At 58.7% G+C, this 23329-nt stretch overlaps 1 protein-coding gene across 1 annotated transcript; it reads right to left on the bottom strand.

The window, feature by feature from the left end:
• Positions 1-8245: 8245 nt before the first annotated feature.
• On the bottom strand, positions 8246-9619 carry Mrgprd (MAS related GPR family member D). The gene has a single exon (XM_005333316.5). It carries the CDS (start codon positions 9617-9619, stop codon positions 8660-8662), a length of 960 nt encoding a protein of 319 aa, XP_005333373.4. The 3' UTR covers positions 8246-8659.
• Positions 9620-23329: the final 13710 nt, after the last annotated feature.

The following is a 23329-nucleotide window of genomic DNA, read 5'->3' as shown; positions in this document are numbered from 1 at the left end:
CCTGCGGCCTGGACCCACCAGAGGGAAACGCAGCTGGGCCTGCAGGCTGGCCTCCCGGCCTCCTCCCCACAGCCTGGGCCTGGGGTCTGGGCTACTCTGTCCCGGGGAGGAGGGGTCCAGGGAGGAGGGGCCACACTCACAGCTTGAGGCACCCCCCAACAGCCCTCCGCCCGCCCGGGGTCTCCCAGATGCAAAACAGGCCAGAGCAGGAGGGGGCGGCCATGGGCCTCGGCCCTCGGCTCCGGGACTCAGAGGTCCTGTGGCCTGGCCTGCAGGCCTGGTCCTCTCTTCTGGCCTGCTCTGCTGTCCTTGGCACTGTTGGACCCCAGAGGAGGCCCGTGCTCTCAGTCCTGGCCCCACAGGGTGGGGGCGACATGCCCCAGAGGCTGGTGCCTCACCTGGCCTGACCTCCCAGGAAAGCTGCCCAGGGGACAGGGACTGCCCACTGTGGGCAGGGTCCCTGGCCACCAGCTCTGGCCACGGGCAAGGGCCACGAGGCTCGCCCCGCAGCGGGCAGCAGGAGCTGGATGTCTGCTCCGTGGAAACTTCTGGAAGGGAGGGGTGTCCGAAGAGAGGGGCTCCAGCCTGGGAATCCCCCCATTGGACGAAGCCCACGTGGGCCACCGCTGTCGTGTGACTGAGGGGGACCTTGAGGCGTCTGCAGAGACTGGAGACTGGGCACAAAATCACGAGCCACTCAAGCAGGAACAAACTTTATTTATTTATTTATTTAAAATATTGCTTCCAAATCTCATAAGTAACATCATTAACATCATAAATAAATTGTTAGATTCTTTTTTTTTAAAGAGAGAGTGAGAGAGGAGAGAGAGAGAGAGAGAATTTTTAATATTTATTTTTTAGTTTTCGGCGGACACAACATCTTTGTTGGTATGTGGTGCTGAGGATCGAACCCGGGCCGCACGCATGCCAGGTGAGCACGCCACCGCTTGAGCCACATCCCCAGCCCAACAAACTTTATTTTTGAAAATGCCGCCAGTACCCCATACACGTCCGGGAAGAAGCTGGTCCACCCACGCGGCAGCGTTCTCCTGGACCCCAGAACAAGTTCCTCCCCCGGAATTCCCTCCTACCGCACTTCCCCAACCAATGGGAACTCTCCAGGAGTCCTGTAGCAGGCCCAAGGCGGACAGCAGGAGTCCAATATCCATATGAATGCAGATCTTAACATAATCATATCATCTCAATGGCTAGCTGGTCACCTTTCAACCAAAAGTGCCATGCATCATAGTACTTGGCTATGGCTCTTAGCAGGAGACCAGCTGTGGCACACCAGCTCCTGGGGCTCAGGGGGGGACGCGGCGGCAGGCAGAGGTGAGGAGAGACTCCAGGCTCTTTGGTGGGCGCGGGCGGGCCTCACCCTGTGCTTCCTGCCCCGCAGCGTCCTTCCCTGGGAGCTGTCAGTGCCACCCCAGTGCACAGAGGGGAAACTGGGGGGACCGGAGGGGCCCCCTCTGCTCAACGGACCCTCACCTGTGACCACCAGTGCTTGGGCGCAAGTTCAGAACCTCTTCCCTTTTCATGGCCACGTGGTATTCCAAGGCTCCATAGACCACCGCGTGTTTTCCGTGCCTCCCTGGACAGTCTGCGGGTTGTCCTGGCTGTTGTAAGCAGCACACCGTGAGCACCGAGCACAAGGCCTTGGGGGGCCTCCGTCCTCCTGGTGGGAGGTGGACCCGAGCTAGGCTGGAGAAGGTGGAGCCCCTCCTGACTCCCCTCCCGATTGTGTGCCCGCCCTTGGGACCTAGTGAGAGCCCTGCTGGCCTCCCTGAGCAGGGTGGGGGGTGTGGCCAGCCAGGGCCTCCCAGCAAGGCAGCGCCAGGAAGGCCACCAGAGGCGCTCGGCTGCAGCACGATGGCGGGTCGGGGGCTCAGAGGCCAGAGAGGACTGGGCGGGCACCTGCCATTGCCTGGCTTCGCCTGAAGCTGAGTCTCTGGCCTCGTGGAGGGGACGGAGGGCGAAGCAATATTGGGGCAGCTGGGGTTGGAACATCCCCTGGGGCTGACCTGGAAGAGCTCTGGCCTGGGGTGGGGACCATGGCAAGTCCCAGCCCTGCCCCTGAGTGACGCTGTGGACTCCACCACTGGGGGCTTTGTCCTGGTGCCATGCGCCTCCTAGCGCCTCCCCCGCCTCCTGGCCTCCTGTGAGCGTCCACTGAGATGGGCAGGAGGAAAAGGAGGAGGCCTCTGTGGAGGCTCGCACGGGGAGGACGAGGCTTGCAGGCCACTGACAGGTGGTGTGTGGGAGCCTGGGGTGGGCGTGGGTGCTGGGGACCTGCCCCGGCAGGGGACCCTCCTGGAGCAGAGCCCTGCATGCTGGTCCTGGTTGCCGGTGGTCACAGATGAGGGTCTGTTGAGCAGAGGGGCCCCCTCTGGTCCCCCAGTTTCCCGTCTGTAACGTGGAACAGTCGTTACCCCAAGGGCCAAGGAGCCGGTGATTCTCCGCAGGCGCAGGGCCTGGCGGTGAGAGCGCCAGGGAGCGGTGTCCTCGTCCCTGCCTGCTCGCTGCCCTCCTGCAGCCCAGGAGCAGCGCTGACTGGAGGCTGCTGGCCTCTGCATGGTCTTGCAGGTGAGTCACCCAGGCAACTGGAGGCCAAGCACTGCCCAGCCCTGGAACAGAGCGGTGCTGGCAAGTGGCCGTCTGCCTCTGACTTTGGGGAAATGGTGGGACAAGGTCTCCCTCAGGAGTTACTCCTAGGACCTGTCCCCAGACACAGCCCAATCCCACTGTCCCCCTCTCCATGTGAGGTCAGCGTGAAGTGGGTCTAGCCCTCGGTGGTTAGACGGGGCCCACCCACCTCAACCAGGACAGGTCAGGTCTTCTTTCCTCCTCCACCAACTCCAGTGCCCTTCCACAAACACCCTCGCGGACACACCACTGATCACGTGGTACCAGCTACTTGGCCACACTCGCAGGGCCTGGGGATTGGGACGTGGATGAAGGTTTTGGGGACGATGGTCCAGTCCAGGGCAGTCGCCCCCATGAGGTAGGAGACGTGTGAGTGGCCAGTGCGAGGAGCGTCTCGTCCACCTGTGGACGGCACTTACCCCTGCCCCAGGGAGCCACCCCAGGGCCTGACGGTGAGGAATTTCCTGTGTAAGTGGACAGTGTCTGTCACACCCTCCCCCACCCCGAGGACCCTGCAGGAGCACAGCCCCATGTGCAGCTTCACGGGGTGGTTTATTCAGTAAGGGGAGCAGTGGGCACCTGCAGGAGGGCCCCTGCCCGAGGCCGGCTCCCAGGGAGTGTTCTCGGTCCCCCGCCCGGAGCCGGGCCTCATGCCTTCTGTTGGCTTCCAAGATACACCATCTCCCAGGGGACCCCGCGGGTGGGGGACGGCGCTGTCCACTCTTGTGCTGATGAAGAGCAACACTAGGAAGGGAACAGAAATCGCCCAGAATCAGCTTTTTTGGGCCATTTTTCCATGAATCAATGTTTTCCATCTCTGTTCCATTGAAGCAGATGAAAAAAAAAATAATCTGCTCTTTCAATGTAGCTTTCTTGTCTTTGAACAAATAGAAGCTGGCTGTGTCCTCAGAGACAGGCCACGGTGCGTACAGAGCAGCCCTCTGAATTTTAAGATGCAGGCCACAGAGAAGGACATTGAGCCCCAGGCCACCCCAAGCCTGGCTCCTCGGTGGCCGAGGGCGCCTCTGTCTTCTCCCTGTGTCCTCACAGGGTCGTCTGTGTGCATTTGTGTCCTGATCTCTTCTTCCGATGGGACCCTGGTCGGACTGGATGAGGGCCCCCCAGGAACCCTCTAATGGGGTCCCCTCTTTATCCTAACTCCACAGCTAACCCTGAGGTTCTGGGGGTCAGGACTTTTTTAACAGGAGTGTGGGGGGGATCGGGTTCTCTAGAGGAGAACGTGCAGGTGTGATTCAAAAGGGGAAGCGTTAGCCTGGCTCGAGGGGTCAGAGGCTGGACAGTCCACCATGGCCCTCTGCAGCCTGCTGGAACTAGTAGCCGCTCTGTCCAAGAAGCTGCAGCCTCAGAGCAAGCTGGACCAACACTGCAGCCTGTCCAAGACTGAAGGCCCGGAGGAGCCCGCTGAGCCGCCTCGAGAGTCCACGCTGGAAGAGGGCAGGGGCCCGAGCCTCTCAGTCCATCAAGTGACGTCCATCACAGGGACATGGTTCACCTGCAGAGCCTCGGAGCAATCGGGGAAAGATCGGGATGTCAGCGCGACTGGGGCCCCTCAGTTAAGGTCCCTAGGCACAAGCCAGTCTCCAAGGCGGGAAGGAGAAAGTTCCGGAGGGCCCTGGTCCAATTTGTCCAGCAACAGTCAATCCCAAGAGTTTTAAGGTACAAATTTAGGAAAAGGAGGTGCCACCCTCTTCTGGTGAAATGAAACCTGAGCTGTAGGAACCCATTAGCCATCAGAGGGTGAGTACCTGCCTGAGCGTCAAGTCCAGAGGGAGATCGGAGCTTCAGGAAAGGAATATTCCTGATACCACTGTCTGATCACCTGGATCCACCCATGCCTGAAGCCATGTTTGAAGATTTTAGTTACTAGAACCAGTGAGTTCCTCGTCCCTTTTACCCAGTTTGACTTCATTGTCCTTTGCTTGCGCCCAGAGCATCTACACTTGCAGTTCCCCACGTGACAATAACCTGTGGATGTTTGGGTCAGGACCAAGCCTGTCTGACTTAAAGAAAAAATAAAGACGACATTCATCGAAGCATGTTGGGGCGGGGCTGTTCTGCTGGTGCCTGGAACCCTCTGGAGAGAGATTCTGCAGGTCAGAAGTGGCCAGGACGCCTCTGGCAGGCATTTGTGCTCTTGGGTTCCAGAGGCGGAAGCCTGGGGTGAGGGTGGGCCGGGGAGAACTTCCTGTTCCCTCTTTCTGCAAGGACAGAGGCGTGGTCTCTGGGGGCGAGGCCTTTCTCTCCCTAAGTGCTCAGACATGTTTGTTGAAGGAATAACAAACCCACCAGGCTGAGAATCCAACGGGGCTTCGGTCGCCATCCTACAGTGCACTACCCTTGCGCTCAGCCAGGGCCCCACAGAGGTTCGAGTTCAGGGATTACAGAAGAGCAGGTGAGGGTTGTTTAATATTCCTCCAAATCAGCCTCCGGGCTAGAAAACAACAACAAAGGCCCGAGTTTCAGTCCAGATCGCAAAACAAGAGACAAGAGGTTGACTTGTCTGCTGTCGGCTTCCGCATCCAGTGCTGTTGGAAGCAGCCCGCGGCCTGTGGGCCCAGCCTCCTCCTCCGTGGGCGTCTATTGCAGCCGCCCCACTGCCCAGCTGTCCTTGGCTGACCCATGGGTCCTGCTGATCATTGAACTGCGTTCCTCCACTTTCCACCCAGGGACAAAGTTGGTGGACCCAAGGCTTCTTGATCCACAGGCCGGGGCAGCCAGGCACAGTGGCCCACACCTGTCATCCCAGTGGCTCAGGAGGTGGAGGCAGGAGGATTGCAGGTTCAAGGCCAGCCTCAGCAACTCAGGGAGACCCTGTCTCAAAATTAAAAAAAAAATACAAATGGCCGGGGTGAGGCTCAGTGGTTAAGCACCCGGGGTTCAATCTTGGTTCCAAAAAAAAAATTAGGTACGACAGTGAATATTTACTTAGGACGTGACAAGAAACCCCAACAAATGACCAGTTTTTAAAACCTGACCAATGTCACGAATAATGCAACACCCAGGAAGTCACCTGTGGCCTGACGGGGGTGGTGACAGTTGCCAAGGCCCTGGGTTCCCTCCCAGGATGGAAAGGAATGACCTATGATGTTTTCTTCCTTTTTAGCTTCATACTTCCCAGGTGCCAGCAGTCTGGATCATTTTTCACAGAGAGAACTGAATTGCCATTTAATTTAAAAATCTGTTTTAGTCGTGGACGGACCCAGCGCCTCTATGTATTCGTCTGTTTCACGTGGTGCTGAGACGGAACCGGGGCCTCACCTGTGCTGGGCTCTCCCGCTGAGCCCCGGCCCTCGCCCTGTCATTTGTTTTGTGCTTTTAAAAATGTTTCGTGCCTTCCCGAGTTTCATTTCTGGGGATGTCCTGGACATCGTGGGGCTGTCTCAGATTTGGGGAAACCTGTGTCGAGCTTTTTGCTCTTTCCCAGACGGGGCAGTGGGGTGGTTGGGTTCTCCTGGACGGTGACTGGTCCCAAGCCGTCTTTGACCTGCGCCACCCCGTGGCCGGCTGTCTGCGGACGCCTGGCTGCCCCAGAGGGTCAGGGCTTCAGGTTGTCTTCAACCTAAGTTCCCCGTCTGTTGGCGGAAGGACTCCTCTGCTCATGGCGTCACGGACCCCCGAGGGTCTGCGGACCTACTCTGCAGGCGGACTCTGGCCTTACGAACGGATTGCTTTGGGTTCCCATCTGCTCTCCATCTCAAAGAGGAACCTCTTTCGATTTCGAGATTCGTCCTTCTCCCTCTGCACTTCCTCTTGGTCCCTTAATAACCAAACACACAGGAGGAGAGGGGCCCCCAGGATGCCCAGGGAAGGGCAGACCTGCCCCTGGCGAGGCGCCGATGCCCGGGTTAGGTTCCCGCTCAGACCTGCCCCTCCGTTCAGCTTGAAGGACAGACAGACCTCCCAGACGGCCATCCAGGGACTCACAGCAGGAAGTGGGGGGCCGTGGGTGCTGCACGTGGTGGAGACGTGGCATCAGACACTCCGGGGTGGGGGCTCTCAGTTACACTGGTCCCCTGCTCTGGGGTCCTCCCTGTCCAGGTGTCCTGCTCCTTCAGGCCTGGGCCACCCCTGCCTCCTCCGCGGAGTCCCCAGCCTCCCCGCTCCCTCCCAGGGCTCTCTGGTCCCTTATGGCAACCGTGGCCCTTGCTGCTCTCTGCACTCTGATGGGGACCAACCCGCAAGGGAGAGCCCCCCGTCTCCTGCTGCCCTAAGGTACAAAGTCCTTTCCCTTGGCCTCTTCTCTCACGGTTACGAGTGTCCCTGGCCCCAACTCCCCCCCCCCCAGGCCACCGCGTGCCACCCTGGCCGTGGGTGGAGAATGCTTGTCCTGACAACCACATGGGGTTCCGGGGAGGAGTCCCCGGGCAGGACAGCCGGGCGAGCTGGCAGGGGGGCTTGGCTTGGGGTGGAAGGAGGTGGCTTTGGGACTGTTCGTCTGGCTCAGGCCACCGCAGACAGCACCCTCCACCGACCACAGTCGGGGGCAGAGAAACCCAAGCTGCTTCGTCCTGCTTATTCTGCTAGTTTTGTTTTATTTTTAGCGGACACATCGTACCCGCACAGGTTTCTGGGTGCCTCTTGGCGTGTGATACACGTGTACTGACCAGGTCAAGGTAAGGAGCAGTCCCATCACCTAAACATCTATTCTTCCCGGTGACACGTTCGGAATCCTCTCTTCCTGCTCTTTGTAAACAGACCACCCACGATTGCCCACCCAGCCGCCCTGCTGTGCATGCACCTCCTGGACTTGCCCAACCTGCAACTGGAACGTTGTATCCACTGACCACCCGATCCCGCCTCCCCGGCCCCCCCGGCCTCCCTGCCTCCCCAGCCTCCCCGCCTCAGCCCCCACCCCACTCTCTGCTCCTAGGAGCGGGACTTCTTTAGATCCCCCAGGAAGCAGGAACACGGGTGTGTGTGTCCCTGGGTCTGACAAAGCTCATCCTCGGCTTTCGTTCACTGTTGGGGCTGAATGCTCCTCTGTTGTGCTCTCCATGTCCTTCATCCAGCCATCTGTGATGGACACCTGGGTGGACTCCATACCCGGCCGCTGTGCGCGTGCTGTCCACCTGGGCTGTGGCCCTCTGCCTGACGGTGGCTCTCCTTCCCTGTGGACGGCTCCCCAGCGGAGGGATGGCTGCACCCCACGAGGCTGCTCTGGTCTCGAGGAACCTCCGTGACGTTCTGCACGGTGGCTGTGCCGACTGACGTGCCCCATCCTGGCCAGCACCTGTCACCTTTTGTCATCTGGGTAACAGCCGTTCTAGGGTGAGTTAGTCCCAAGGGGACTTTGGGCAGTCTCCATGTGACCTGGAAGTGACCGGGTCCCCCACCCTTTCCCCAAGAGCCGCTCTCAGTCCTGGCCCCCCGCTGACGGACACTGTGTCCGTGGTCTCGGTGGTCATCTTCTCCCCAGCCTCCATTGCCTGGCCCCTGTCCTGGGCCTCACGGCCTCTGAGGAAAGCCAACAGGGGGCCAGGGGGCCAGGGGCATCGGGGAAGGGCAGCCAGCCCCACGGCTCAGGTCAGGGCCCGGTGGGGGAAGAGGGAGTCTCAGGACCCTCTTCCAGTGAGATGAGGGTCGGCGATGGCCATTCAGTGGACTGCAGACACATTCAGTGACCTGTCAATGCCCCCAGCACAGCCACCAGGCACTGCCCACTACGTACACAAAGATGCCGGCTCAGGGAGGGGGCGGCTGGAGGGACGGACTTTCCCATCCCACGGGATGCCTGTGACCGCCTGCAGCTCTAACCAGGACGGCGCTCACGCGGACCGCCAACCTGTGATGCGCTGTGGACAGGAAGTCACACCTCCTCCCCCAGCTGAGGCCCGGGACCCAGTGTGCTGTGTGTGTGGGGGGGCTTTAGCAGATGGGAACGTGACCCCAACACGGTGGGCTGCAAGCTTCGGGGCCCCTGCAGCAGGCCAGCCAGGGTGTGCAGGGAGGGGTTGGAGGGGGCTCTGGGCCGGCCGCCCGGGCGTGGGCCACCTCAGAGCCCCTCGCTGGGTCCCGTGGACGGCGTCTCCCTTCCCCCGGGCTCAGGCTCCTCTTGCAGCGCCCGGCCCAGCACGACCTTCAGGGACTCCGCCAGCCTCCGGGTCCTCTGGCTGCCCACCAGGAAGTAGATGACGGGGTTGGCACTGCTGCTGATGGCCGAGGAGAGGCGCGACAGGCAGATGTACAGGAGCTTCGCCTCCCTGGGCAGGGGCAGCCAGAACAGCACAAACCAGTAGATGCCCAGCGGCAGGGAGCCGACGAGGAACACCAAGATGGAGGCCAGGATGACCACCAGCAGCCGCCGGGGCCGCCGCCGCCACAGCAGGGCGCTTCTCCGCACCCGGACATAGAGGGTGATGCCGGACACGGTCATCGCAGGCGTGAAGACCCCCATGATGAGGGTGCCCATGGCCGTGTCCACCGTGAAGCAGCGGCCTTCGTCGTGCCGCCAGAACCTGAGGCAGAAGAGAGTGGTCAGGGTGTTCATGAGGAGGGCCAGCGCCCAGAGCAGGGAGCACACCACGGTGGACAGGTGCCTGGGGCGGCGGCACTTGTACCAGAGGGGGAAGAGGACGGACAGGCAGCGCTGGACGCTGATGGCCGTGAGCAGGCTCAGGCTGGCGGTGTAGGCGAAGTACATCACCCGCATCACCACCTCGTGGACCTTGGTGTGGGAGTCGGCCAGGGACGGGGTCTCCAGGGTCAGCATGGAGGCCATGCACAGGAGGAAGAGGAGGTCGGCCACAGCCAGGTTGAGAATGTAGGTGCAGAAGGGGGTCCTCTGTACGCCGACACTCAGCAGCCAGACCACGGCGCCGTTGCCTGCCGCCCCGCACACGCTGGTGAACATGGCCAGGGAACTGGCCGCGAGGTAGACCACGTGCAGCGCGTCGACCTCGGAAGCGCTCAGAGCCTGCTCCGGGTTCCGGCTGCCGTTCAGGGTCTGGTTCATGCCTGGAGAGGAAAGTGGACCAGCGTGAAATTCTGTGTGGCTTGGACCTTGGGGACTTCCGGGAGCCTCTTCCCCCCACATTTCTGATCCAGGGCTCTCTTCCCAGGCCCCTTTGGCCCTGCCCGTGACCGTCACCCTGGGGCCCGTGCCCAGCCTGACCACCATCAGCTCTGCCGTGATGGACACCCGTTGCTCTGGGTGCCGTGCGCGGTTGGGGCCCCTTCTATTCTGAGTTCAGTTATTTTCCCGTCATGAAGGGGCCTTGACTTTACCAACTGCCTTTTCTGTTTAATTGTTTGTAGATCGGGTGGACGGGACGTCTTTATTTTCACATGTTTATTTCTGACGCGGTGCTAAGGCCGGTGCCCGGAGCCTCACACACTGGGCGAGCGACGGAGCTACAGCCCCAGCGCTACCAACTGCTTTTCCTGCCCCTCTTGAGATCGTCTGTTTGTCTCTATAATCTTTGAATCCTGCAATTAACTTTTTGAAAATCAGACCTCAGGGGCAAAGAGTAGAATCGATTCCACCCACGGATTTGAGGTGCGCCGTGCCCGGCCTGTCTCCACCCCACTCTCCTCCCGACTCGCACCTGCCCTACTCCACTTAACAGAGTCTTGGACAGTCGCGGATCTTTCAGAATAGGGTGGCCGCCCGTCAATGTCTTATTTTTTTTTTAATTTTGGGGGGGTTGTGGGTGGACAGTATGCATTTATTTATCTATTTATTTATCTGTGGGGCTGAGGATCAAACCCAGGGCCTCACACGTGCTAGGCACGCGCTCTGCTGCTGAGCCAGAAACCCCCAGCCCCCACCCATGTTTTAAATGTAAATAATGTCGATTTAGAATTCACGGTTTTTTTTCCCCATTCAACAATGTTTTTAGGATAGATCCGGGTGGCTGTCCCATCGTGGCAATGTTCCGTGACATTCGCTGACCCCGTTTTACTCACTGTGAATCCTCAGGTGGCTCCACGGTTCCCATTATGAGAACGCTGCGCGGAGCATCCTCAGGCGTGGACTGTTGGACCAGACCCGGAACTTTCCCGGGGTACGGACGTTCCAGAGCGGACGGCCGGGTCGTAGGACGTAGGAGCATTTAACTCACTTACTCTGGTAGCTCCTCTGAAGGGCTGCTCCACGTCACCGCCATCAGCAGGGCAGGAAGGCTCCCGCCGCCCCGCGCCCCACTCTCTCTCTCTCTCTCTAACTGGGTTTCCCTCCACCCAGCAGGTGTCTGTCACTTGTATTTCTACACGTTCAACCCTCCCTGGGTTTACACATGGCAGGTGTTTTTCTCTGAAAACTGTCTTTACTGCGGCTGTCCCTTTTCCCTGGCTGGCTCGCCACAAATAGATGACCATAGCAATAGTCACAGACCATTGCAAATACTCGTCTTCACCTGCAGTGAGATTTGGTGGGCAGAGAGACTTGTTTTGGGGGAGCCAGCTCCCGAACATTTTCCACCCTTGAATCTTACACCTTTTGGATCCTAAGTCATTCCACATCCCTGGGTGAAAAAGATTTTCCCTTATTTTTTCATCTACTACTTTTATAGTGTTTCCCTTTCTGATTTTAGCTGGGATCCATCTGGAATCTGTTCCGCCCCCCACCCAAGGAATGAAATAGGAGACAACTTGGGTTTTCCTCCATCTATGGGCCAGGCTCGTCGACGCCCTTCCCAGAGAGCCTACCCTTTCTCTAAAGCCTCGTGAAGTTCCCTGTTCACACAGCTCTGCTTCTCACCCCTGCACCCTGTTTGCCTCTCTGTTCCCCAGCAGCAACTCGCTGCCGCTCAGTGTGGCTCCGTGGTGCGTCATTTCATTTTCTGGGATGAATCTTCCCTCTTTTCCTTTCTTTTTCAAAACCGAAGGACCCATTTGTGAATCTTTATTTTTCTTATACACTCTAGAGAGAATTTCAAGAATTCCTACCAAGTTTTCAGTAGAAGTTCACAGCAGCTATAGATTACGACAAAAGAGATTCCTCACTTTATAATGCCAAGTCGTTGTGTCCACGGCACGAAACGTCTCTCTGGCCTTGGATCTTTCTTACATCCACAAAAGTTTTGCACATTTTTGTTGTGTTAATTTCTAGATATTGTGTGAGTGTTTTTTAAAAGATTTTTTTAGTATATATGTATTTTTAACTGTAGTTGGACACATTTCCTTTATTTGTTTTTATGTGGTGCTGAGGATCGAACCCAGGGCCTCACACGTGCTAGGTGAGCGCTCTACCGCTGAGCTACAACCCCAGCCCTGTTTGAATGTTTTTTCCTGATATTATAATTATAATTGTGATGTTATATTACATATAGAGATTTTTTTTTACTTATTTATAGTTTTTATTGGACTTCTGATGCATAGAAGGGATACGTATTGCTTTGTGACGTTCTCCCTACGTCAATCCATAACTGTGATTTCTTTGTGGTCCTGGGGATTGAACCCAGGGGTGCTCTATCACTGGGTTACAACTCCTCTTATTTTGAGACACGACGACATCCCAGTTCTTTTATTCTGAGGCAGGGTTGCACTGAGTTGCCAGGGCTGGCCTTGAACTTGGGATCCTCCTGCCTTAGCCTCCTGAATAGCTAGACTGCAGGCGTGCCCCACCAGGCCTGTCTGGAACTGCACAATCGCTGGCTGAACCCAGTTGGCTTCGTGGAGAATAGGTTGACGAGATCCAGAGTGGAGACCGGGAGGCCAGAGGGCGCCGACGCTGGTGTCCGCCTGGGGCAGTGGCAGTGCTGAAGGTGTCCTCCATGAGGCTCCTGACATGGGCACTGGGCGGGTCCTACCTGTCCCTGCACTCAACTGTTCCCTCCTGGCTCACTCCGTCCGAGCGCCCTGGTGAGTCGTTCCTGTTGTCGAGGCCCTTTCCCTGGGTAAGCTGGACACCAGCGATACGCACGGGCTCCGGGTCCTCCCTGCTGTGGTGACCATCACTGGTTCGACTGTGGCTTTCAGCGGGGCCTATGTCAAGTGGGTGCGCTGTGGTCTGGGTGGGCATTTCCCGACTATGCTGGCCATGTTGGAATCCCCTCCGTGCACTCATGGCCATGTGCATGTCTTTGGAGGAAGACCTGTTCAGACGCCCTGGGGCGGTTGCTCTGTCACTGAGTTGTGGGGTTCTCTGCAGACTGTGAACTGAGCCCTATGAGACGGGATGCAGGTGGCTTTCTCCTGTTCTCTGGGTTGGCCTCCTGCTCTCCTGCGGCATCCTTTGAGGCATGGAAGATTCTTACTGTGGACAAAGTCTGATGTATGTGATTTTTTATTCTGTTGCTTACATCTTTGGTGCCGGGCCTAAGAATCCATTGCCAAATCCAAGGTCATGGATATCAACCTTATTTTTTCTCCTAATAATTTTATGAGTTTAGCTCTTATATCTAGGTTGTTGACCCACTTTGAGTTAATGTGGCGTGTCATCTCCCCTTATCGTTCCTTCCCTGTCTCCTTTCTGTTTACAGTGCTGGGGATTGAACCCAGGGGAACTCAACCACTGAGCTACATTCCAAGCCCTTTTTAATTTTTTATATATTTTAAAATTTTGATTTTAGTTTTTGTTCCTGGGGATTGAACCCAGAGGCACTTAGTCACTGAGTCACATCCCGGGCACTTTTTTTTTTTAAATTTTTTTTTTTTTTAAGAGAGAGTGAGAGATGGGGGTGGGAAGAGAGAGATAGAGAGAATTTTTAATATTTATTTTAGTTCTCGGCGGACACAACATCTTTGTTGGTATGTGGTGCTGAGGATCGAACCCGGGCCGCACGCATGCCAGGCAAGCACGCTACCACTTGAGCCACATCCCCAGCCCCTTTTTTTTTTAAATTTTGAGACAGGCTTTTATTAAGTTGCTTATGGCCTCGCTAAATTGCTGAGGCTGGCCTTGAACTTGCAATCCTCCTGCCTCAGCCTCCCGAGTTGCTGGGATTACAGGGGTATACCCCAGGCCTGGCGGTTGTTTTTTTGTTTTGAGACAAGTCTTGCTCACTTGCCTAGGCTGGCCTCAAACTCACAGCCCTCCCGTCTCCTGTTGGTCCCTGGTCTTTGGTCCTGCACAGTTTCCGAAAGGAGTCCTGTAGCCCTCCTCACCTCCATTCTCCGTCTCTGGCAGTTTCTAAGCCTTCCCTTTGTCACTGTTCCCGGCACAGAGACAGGCTGTGCCTTGGTGTGGTTTCCTTGGGATCACAGGTTCTCCAAGCTTCTTGGATCTGGGGGTTTGGCCTGTTTGTCTGGTTGTTCCACAGACTGTATGTTCAGCTATGGAAGCTGCATCGGTTCTGAGTCGCATCTTGTTTTCTCCTTATTGTGTTCATATTTTCCTTTAAGTCTTTGGACATTTTTATGCCAACTGTTGGTCACTCCTTATCTGCTAATCTCCTCTTGTGTCATTTCTTGGTCTCTTTGCATTTGCTAATGTTGCTCTCGGTTCTCATTCCATTTTCCTGCTTTTCACGTGTCTAGGATCCTTGATGAGATGCTGGACATTGTTTTACGTTATTGAATGTTGGGAGTTGTTTCTTTGCTTCCTGGAAGAGTGGTAGGCTTTCTTCTGGTGAGTGTTTGATTTGCTTGAAGATAAATGTGATCCTTTTGAGAGCTGATTAAAGGAGCTATCCGAGTGGTTTCTCTGGGATTCTTGCCGAGTGCCCCAGATATCGGATGGATCGCTCTCCTCTGGCTTCTCAGAACTTGAACCTCTCCTGGCCCTGGGTGGGCTCTGGGACTTGTTCGGAAGACAGTTAATTAGTAGTTGCTTCTTGTCCACTTCCGTATCACTCTGCCCTGTACACAGCTTGGTTCTCAGGCCAAGGCTGCAGGGCCCCCGGGTAGAAGTGTGGCGCTCCTCCTCTGGGTAGCCCTGTCCCTCCCTCTGGGTCTCACACAGTCCAACGGCCCGTCTTCCCTAGGCGTGATCTGAACCTCCAGCTCATGCTTTGCCTGGCTTCTCCCATGTCCTGTGCCAGATCCAGAAAATACCTGCAGGCAGAAAGCCAGGCTCATCCGGGACTGGCCTCTCAGGTTTGCCTTCTCTCGAGGTCACTGTCCTCGTCTTGTATGTGCTAAATACATATCGATAGGTTTCCTGATATTACTTACCCTTCGATTTCCAGGATGAACTACCATCGTTTCCCGGGTTTTTTCCTAGCTTGCTCTGATTTTATTTAGAGCACTTCCATCCCTGTTCAAAAGTGACAGTGGCCCACAGCGTTCCCTCCTGGCACCGTCCCTGTCTGTTTTAACATCGAAGTTGTGAGGTGACCCTGCTTCCTAGTGAGTCAGCGAGACACCCTGTTCCTCTACCCTCCACAACAATTGGTGTCCTGTGAGGGCCATCTTCCTCTGAAGATTGGGCAGAAGGTAACACCATCTGTCCGGTAATTTTTATGGGAGCGGAAGTTCATATGCTTCAGAGCACACTACAAATCCGACGTGTTTAAGGTTTTAGACTTTTAACCCCCGAGTTAGCGTCGATATTTTCTCCTGTATCATTTTTTTGCTTCTGGATTCACACTTGTCACTGTGACTGGATTCGGTACCTGTCGCTGCCCCTCCTCTTCCTCCCCTTCCCTTTCTTCTTCCTCTTTTTCCTGTTTTTTAGATGCTCGGGGTTATTTTTCAGGAGCTGGTTTATTTTCTTTTAATCAGGGCTGGGGTTTCTTTACTTCCCGTTTCCGTAATTTGCACTTTCATTTCTACCATATTTGGGCTTTCCCTGGGGTTCTTTTTCTGGGATTGAATGCTTAGGTAATTTTTCAAACTTAAAAAAAATCGGGAACTGAGATTGAACCTAGAGGTGCTGAACCACTGAGCCCATTCCCAGCCCTTTTTACTGTTTATTTTGGGCCTTGCTGAGTTGCAGAGTCTGGCCTTGAACTTGCAGTTCTCCTGCCTCAGTCTCCTGGGTTTTAGGCGTGCACCACGGCAGCCGATCAGGCTCGCTCTCTCTGTATTTAGGGTCACACACTCTAAGTGTTTCTGTAGGTGCTTCACGAGTTCTGATATGCAGTGTTTTTATTGTTCTTCACAGGTCAATCTTTTAAAATGTCAGATGCCAGACTAAGAGGTGCATGGGCAGTCCTCTGCGAGGGGAGAGCATTGAAGAGGGGACACACATCATTGTGCCCCAGGCTTCGTGTACAATGGGTGCTCCCAGGCCATCGCCCCACCCCACCTGCTCCGGGCACCTGGATGGGGCAGAGGTGCCCCGTGAGGGTCGCAGGCCTGGGCACCTGGGCTTCTCCCTACGTGTCACTAGGAAGTTCCCGTGGGAAGCACTGTGCCCAGGTGCCCTTCCAGGCAGGGCTGGGTGCCAGGAAGAGAGACCACCCCGGCCCCTGTGGTGAGGTCTGCAGGAGGACTCCAGAGCAGGGAGCACGGCGGCTCCAGGGAGCTGGGGAGGATGAGGGGCGTGGCCCGGGCTTCCACAGGAGGCTCTGGAGCCCACAGGGACGGGAGTGAGCAGGGTGGGGGGACGCTAGGTGGCCGGCCCTCACCTGCAGAGACTGACTGCCCTGTGGGGACAGCTGTGGGGCTCAGGGTGGGCAGTGGCTTTTTGAAGGGCCTCGTTGGCCTGAGTGGGCTGGGGACAAGGAAGTGAGGCACGGAGGGGCGGGCATCTCTGCCGGCCGCCTGCCGCGTGGGCTGGTGGTGCCGCAGGGGAGACCCTCGTGATGTGGGGTGAGGCGGCCACTGCAGGGCTCCCTGGAGCTGGCGGGAGGTGAAGGGACCAGGGGTGCCCTGCCGGGAGCCGGGTGTCGCCAGGAGGGAAACCGAGAGCCAGGTGGTGCGGTCGGGCAACGGGATGGGAGGGTGCTCTGCTCGCCACCCCCCCGGCACCCCCTTGTTCAGGGAAAGCAGAAGGGAGGCCGAATATTGGGGCTGGAGGGAAGGGAGCCTGGGGGACTCTGGAGAGAGAGCAGCCCTTACCCTGACCGAAGCCGAGACTGCGAACCTTTTCTAATACACTGGCGCGTGGTGGGAAGCGCCTGGGCTCTGCTGGGTGGCCCTGCGGGCAGGAGCCAGGGGAGGCCTGCGGGTGAGGGTGTATCCCAGCTCCCCCTGCGTCAGGGCCTGCATGCTGTGGTGCTCAATAGGTGTTTGTGCACGCCCCCGGCCGGGACCTTGCCATGTGCTGCCCTGTCGCTCCAAACCTCCCTCCCTGTCCCTGTCGATGGGGTTCAGTTCTGTGGGGCACGGGTGGGGCAGGCCAGGTCTGGCCGTGGCCCTCTGTCCACCCTGTCCCTGGCACCAGGCCTGCAGGGTGCAACATGCAACACAGACTCGACGACGGGGAGGGAGGGAGCCTGGGAACACAGCGTGCACCGGGTCAGCGTCCGCAGCAGGTTCAACTGGGGCCCTGGAAGACGTGGCCCTGCTCTAGGCCTGCTCAGGGGACTTACCCGGAAATTGGCTCTTAGCAGAGGTGGTCATCCTGGGGTGTTCATGGTTCAAGGACAGGTGTGGTCGGGGGACGCACAGAGGGGTGCACAGGAGAAGGGGGTCCCGTGAGGACAGGTAGAGAAGGGACTTCCGTGGCCTCAAGGCACGCAGGGAAGACCTGCAGCCCCTGGAGGGAACACGGCCTGCTGACACCCCACTCTGGGCCTCCACCTCGGGACGTTTCGTTCCCAGCCCTTGACTTGTGTCACTTGTCGGGCAGCCACGGAAAACATCTGGTTGCTGCCCGCTGTCGAGAGCACAGTGCCGTGGCCACGTGGCGGCCCTGCTGTGCGCTGGCCCTGGACTTGGGAGGGAGGGGCGTTGCAGCCCAACCGTGGGCCAGGACTGCTGTGTCAGGGGAGCGAGGGCAGCGGGACCTGAGCCGGGTGGCCCCACCCTGGCAGCCCCACCCTGGCAGCCTCCTCGAGGGAGCGGGCTGGTCCCTGCCCCAGCTCGGGTGAGCCCTCAGCTGATTTAGGTGCCTGAGGGGCCCTGGGGGTCACGCGGTTCCCCTGGGCTGGCTTTGGGGCTCCGAGAGCCGGCTTCGGGGCTTGCTCCCCGTCCCCCTGGGGGCTGGTGGGTCCCCAGGGACGTCAACTTCTGTCCTCGCACAGGTCAAGAGCCAGCAGGGACGGAGGCCACGGCTGCTCCGGCCTGGGAGTCCCCGCCATCCCAGTGGGCTTCCTAGCCGGGGTGGGTCCCTGCGTCCTCTCCTGGGGTTTGGCCCTTTGGGTGTTGGTGGATTGTTTCTGTTCCCAGGTCAATGAGTCCAAACTGCTTCCCATCTTAAAAGGGTTTTCTGTTGTCTCCCCTTGAGGTGAAGAAATGAGCCCGATTTTGAGATTCACTGTGGTCTCAGTCTGTGTGTGTGAGTGTGTGAGTGTGTGTGTGTGTGAGTGTGTGTTGGAGAAGGCACGGAGGTTCAGACTCTCCTCTAGTGGAAAATAAGTAAGTCCCGGGCTGGCGCTGGGCTGGCGCTGGGCTGGCGCTGGGCTGGGGCTCAGGGGTGGAGCGCTTGCCCAGCGCGTGTGAGGCACTGGGTTCGATTCTCAGCACCACATAGAATACAGGCCATTGGCAACTAAGAAAACATGAAAACAAAGGCCAGGAAGTAAGTGAATGAGCAACCCTCCCCTCACTGTCCCTCAGGGTTTGGCCCAGACTCCTCGGGGCCAGCCTCACCTCCCTCCCTGTCCTCTACACGTCTGCCTCCTCACCACAGACTGGGCTGGTGTCTTCACAGCATGGCCCTGCGCTGTCGTCCACTCCCCGTGGACACTCACCTTTGCAAAAACCGCACAGAGGCCGGTTCAGTCTCACCGTAAACCACGCGAACGTGAAGGAAGAGAGTTGCCCTGTGCCCGCCCGGGTGCCCTGGGTCCCCCGAGGCCTCTCTGCCGTGCGTGCGTGGACTTGGAAGCGCGTATCCTCTTATGTGAGTGAGAGGACCCGGCCTGGTTGGTCCACAGCGACTTTTTTGAAAACACCCGATGGGGTGTGTCTTCTCCTTAGACTTTACTCTCCTTGGCACCCTACTCCCTGCTCTGCTATCACCTCCAAGGGTGGTAGGCACCAGGGTTAGTGTCCTGCGCTCACCATGGCTCTAGGTGCTGGTGAGGTTGCTTTATTGTCCCTGCTTTCCTTAGGAGATGAGGGCTCAGAGAGGCTGAGACACCTGCTCAGGATGCCCAGCTGCCCCAGCAGAGCAGGGGCTTCCTCTGGGTCTAGCAGGTGGCGGGGCACCCGTTCCTAACCACCAGGCTGTCCCACCTCCACCCAGATTGTAAAGTCGGGCCTCTCACCTGCCCCTGGACGTGGTGCTGGTCCTGGAGGAAGGGTGTCAGACTTGTGGCTCTGGTCCCTGGAGGCCCCAGCAGCTCTCCGTGGCCCAGGTCCGTGCGCAGGTCCTGCTGTCTCTGCCCAGGCCCGGGCCTCGGTGTCTGCCCCCTCACTCGCGGCTCCCCTCACTGCCCTCTCCTCGGGAGCCTGACCCCAGGACCCAGCAAACCTTGGCTGGCCTCCCTCTGTGAAGTGGAGGCGGAGCTGGCTTAAATGCAGGAAGGCCCCCAGCCTCCCACGTGGGTGGTGGGTGCCGCAGAGCTGGGTGGGACTCGCTGGCAAGGGCTAATGAGCCCATCCCTGCCCAGGGGACCAGAGGATGAGGCTGGGGGCCTGCAGGGAGCGGCCGGAGGACCACCCTTCCTGGCCCTCGGCCGCCTTCCCTCTCAGAGACCTCAGAGCATTAGAGGCCCCACCGTGGGGAAGCTGGGCGGGGCGTGGAGGGAATGGGGGCTCTTGTGGGCTGGGAAAGGCCATTAGGGCCCCCGACGGCCCGAGTGCAGAGACGTTATGGCTAATGGACTCGCCCGGCTCTGCTTGCCGAGGGACGGGGAGGAAGGAGCCCAGGGTCCCGAGTGCAGAAGCTTATTCCCACTCCGCTTCTGCCACCTGTGAATTGGGTGACTCCTCCGAGCCCCAGAGTCCTCACTGAAAGCTCATGACCCCTCTCTGGCCCCGACTCCCCTCAGAACCAGGGATGGGGGGGGAAGGAGATGCTCCCCTCTGCCCCCACGCCTCGCCTCGGCCACCTGCACCCCCTCCCAGGTGAGGAAGGGTCCTGATGTCACGAGGCCCCTCAGGGTGGGAGGGAGGTGGACGCCTCAGCTGGGCCACCAGCAATGGCTTAGGCCCTGGTGACAGAGGTGTCTGGTCTGCTGGGACAACGCCAGGGGAGGAGGGTCCTCCTGGCCCTGCAGTGACAGCCACAGGAAGTTCATTCTGTGCTTGCTGTTTGGGGGTCTTGGTACCCGCTGAGAACAGGAGATAGGGACAGAGGCTCAGGAGGCGCCAGGCTCCCAAGGCAGGAGTGGCCGTGCTCTTGTACCTACTGTGTGCATCTTGGCCGTTCCTGATTGAGGGACAGAGGCCTCTGGATTCTTGGACGCCTGGGCCCATCCACACCCACACTTTTCAGAAGGGCGAACACCCAGTTTGCAAATCGCTGCGTGGCAAAGTGCAACTGGGGGGTCCTGGGGGGTGACACTGTGGCCCGCTCTCTGTGTTGGGCCACGTGTGTGGCAGGTGGCCCAGCTCTGCTTCCCACTCCCACAGCTGTCTGTTTTCCCTGCTCTGAGCCCAGAGGGACAGCTGCCTTCAAGATCCTGGTCCACTGATGCTTAAGGCTGGGCTTTAGGTCAAGGATCATCCATCAAAGAGGGGTCACGGTGTTTGTTACTGGTTCATGAAACTGACCAGAAGCCAAGAGGCCAACAGTTATAAAGGGGTTAAGAAGGCTCATGGTCAGCCACCCATCTCAGGGCACATCCTGGGCTCTCCCCTGACCTTTGAACCTGGACCACCCGAGTGGTCCCTGCTGGGTCTTACCCGTTCCCCGTGGGTTGCTGGACTGAGCGCCTCAGTACCTGGCCTGGCTGGTGGCCAGAGGCTCTCTGGCTTCTTTCCAACGTCACCGCTCCCCACGTGGCAGCGGGCTCACTAGTGCCACCAGTGGAGACCGTCACAACCTTACGCACCCAGGCACCTGGCTGAGTCCCATGGATCGTGCAGCCTGCGTATCCAGGGAAGGGCGAGAATTCACCAGAGCGTGACCGCCGGGGCCATCTTGGATTCCGGCTACCAGCTGGAGGGTGACCAGGGACCTCTTGAGCGCCTGGTGCTCACCGAGTCCCGTCCAGCGGGGAAAATGCTGCAGCCAAGAACCACCAAGTGCCGGGTGTGCTTTCCCTTCCAAGTGGAGGGTTTTGTTTAATTATGTTCTGATTCCGTTTTCCTGGGCATGTGAGTCAATCAATTCCCGTAAACACGGCTGCCCACACCCACCCGCCCTCTCCCAAGCTGGACTAACCCGGTTCTGTTACTTGCCACCGGGGCTCCTGGCCGATATGGGGCACGGATCTGCCCGGAGGCCAGTTGAGAGCAGCGTGAAGGAGATGAAGGCTGTGTTGGGCGGGGCCGGCGGGCGCTGGACTGGCTGCCCAGTGGCGATGGGCAGCCTTGGGTGGGGCGGACACGTTCTTCTCCGGGGAGTGACACCTCCCGTGTGTTGTTTTGTGCATGACCTGGGCGCAGAGGCCCTGGTCAGAGATTAGTGTGTCTCATATATGAAGGGGTCACACTCTGCTGCGTGTCAAGGAGGCCTCAATTAGATTAATTACAAAGACTTAAAAAACATCTGCCTGCGTAGGTGAGCCGCTCTGGGACTGCCAGGAAACTGTGCTGCAGGCCTGACTCATCCAACAGGGCTTCCCGCGAGCCCCATGCACCCTGCCGCCTCCGGCTCTCCACGTCTCCAGCCCCTGCTGGCATCCAGCACCCTGTCCAGTGCCCTCAGGGGCTCTGTTCTGGAAGGAGCCTGGCTTCCTGGCCTGGTCACCGACATGTTGAGGGGCACATTGGCCTGGTCGGGGCTTCTTCCCCAACAGTGAGAAGCAGGACCCATCTCTCCACCACCTTCCACATGAGCCCATGGTTCCCGGAGGAAGGAGGCGTCTGGACCCAGCCATGCAGACGTGAGACCATGTGGTGCTTAAAAATTCTGGCATGAAACATGAAAACCCAAGTCATCTGGAAACCACAGCGGGCAGGGCTCGGGGACGGCGGGTACCAGAGTCCTTCAGCCAGATGTAAAGGAGAGGAGAGACCACGGCTCCCGCTGCCCGCCGAGCTCCCCTCCCTCTCCCCCTCTGCCGACAGCCTGAAACAGAGCCACGTCCTCCCTCGGCCTCAGTCCACTGAGGAAGCCCACCAGGTCCGTCTGGGTGCCCGGGGGCTGTGCTGGGCCTGTCCACCTCAGGTGTCTTCAGCTGCCATCACTTTCCTGATGGGAGATGCCAAGGTCAGAGGCTGAGCTTGCAGGGCCACTAGACAGCCACCGTGGGGAGCCTCTGGGTGGTGACTTGGGGCTCCAGCCTGGTCATCCACCTGCTGTGGCTGACCTGGGTGACAAGAGCCATGGGTGAGGCCCGACTTCCCCAACTGGTACTGAGGCAGGTCCCGTGTGGCCCTGCTCTGAAGATCAAACCAGACCCTGACCTGAGGCTGTGGGCCCAGGGTCTCAACAGATGGCAGTTATGGCCCTGATGGCCAGAGCTTGGACAGGCTGTTGGTGGGCACTTCTCTCCTTTGCTGGCCACCCATTTCCTCCCCTCCACCCGCTGAGTCCCTGTCCTGATGCCTGACCAGGGTGTGCCGGGCACCGACACAAGCAATTCTGCCAGCTCTGTGAGGTCCGTGCAGTGCTCTCCAGGGAAACCGAGGCACAGCAAGACCGAGGTCCGTGGCTGGCAGGTCGCAGCCCTCCGCCTCCCGGAGACTCACTCTCGACTTCAGATCTGGCCTTGCTCATCCCTGGCACCATCTAAAAGACGGTGCGTCCTTTCTTGCTTGGTTCTGTAGAGGTAGTGGGTGCAGGAAGGGTGGCCCAGTCCCTCCTGCCTGCCCTCCCGACTCTTCATGTGTGGGTGGGAGGGGTTGGCTGGTACCCGGGCAGCCCAGCAGTCCCTCAGTGGGAGTGGTGCCGTTCTGCTGTGGAGTGGCCGTCTCTGAGAACGGCCTTGCTGTAAAGTGTCAGGACAGAGATCTGCGCCGCTCAGGCCCCTGGCCTCCTGCTCTTACCAAACACCCGAGAGAAGGCCGCGGGGGGCTGCCAGAACCCCACCCTGATGGGGGCAGCGGAGCCCTGGCGCCTGCGGCCGGCTCCTCCCTGCCACTTTAATAATCAAATACCTGGGGAGGGAGGGAAGTGTGGGCCTTCCTCTCCTTTAATGTCTGTGCCATTAGCACAGAAAGTGAGGGGATCTGGGAGGGGCAGACCCCTCTGGGAGTCTCGGGGCCTGTGGGAGAAAAGGCCAACTTCCCAGCAAGACTGCAAAGGTCTGCACCAGGCCCCAGAGCCTGGACCAGCCCGAAGCTCACCCCTCGCTCCGCTGCGGCGCGGTGAGGCTGATGCCGCCTCGGACCGTGGCCCAGCTCATCCGACTGCTCATCACTCACGGGCCCCGGGACCTGAGCGCTCAGGCTGGCCCCGGGCAGGGAGGGCCCTTCCAGGGGTCAGCTCCCTGTGGGGACTCAGGACTGGAGGCTTGGGCTCCTGAGAGGAGAGTGGCTTCCCAGGAAGTGGGACTCACTGGCCCTGGGCCAGTCCGGGTGACCTTCAGCACTGGGAGGCCTTTCTGTCCATGTGGAGGGAGATGCCTGAGTGGGCCCCAGCCCTGCCCCTGAGGGGACCCCAGCCCTGCTGCTGCTG

The sequence above is a fragment of the Ictidomys tridecemlineatus genome, chromosome 4 (assembly GCF_052094955.1).
Source record: "Ictidomys tridecemlineatus isolate mIctTri1 chromosome 4, mIctTri1.hap1, whole genome shotgun sequence".
Lineage (NCBI taxonomy): Eukaryota > Metazoa > Chordata > Mammalia > Rodentia > Sciuridae > Ictidomys > Ictidomys tridecemlineatus.
Note: the sequence above shows the minus strand (reverse complement) of the source record. Positions and strands in the feature narration are given on the sequence as shown.

Excerpts from the sequence above, each read along its gene's own strand:
- Mrgprd (XM_005333316.5), bottom strand. The coding sequence starts at position 9,619 with ATGAACCAGACCCTGAACGGCAGCCGGAACCCGGAGCAGGCTCTGAGC.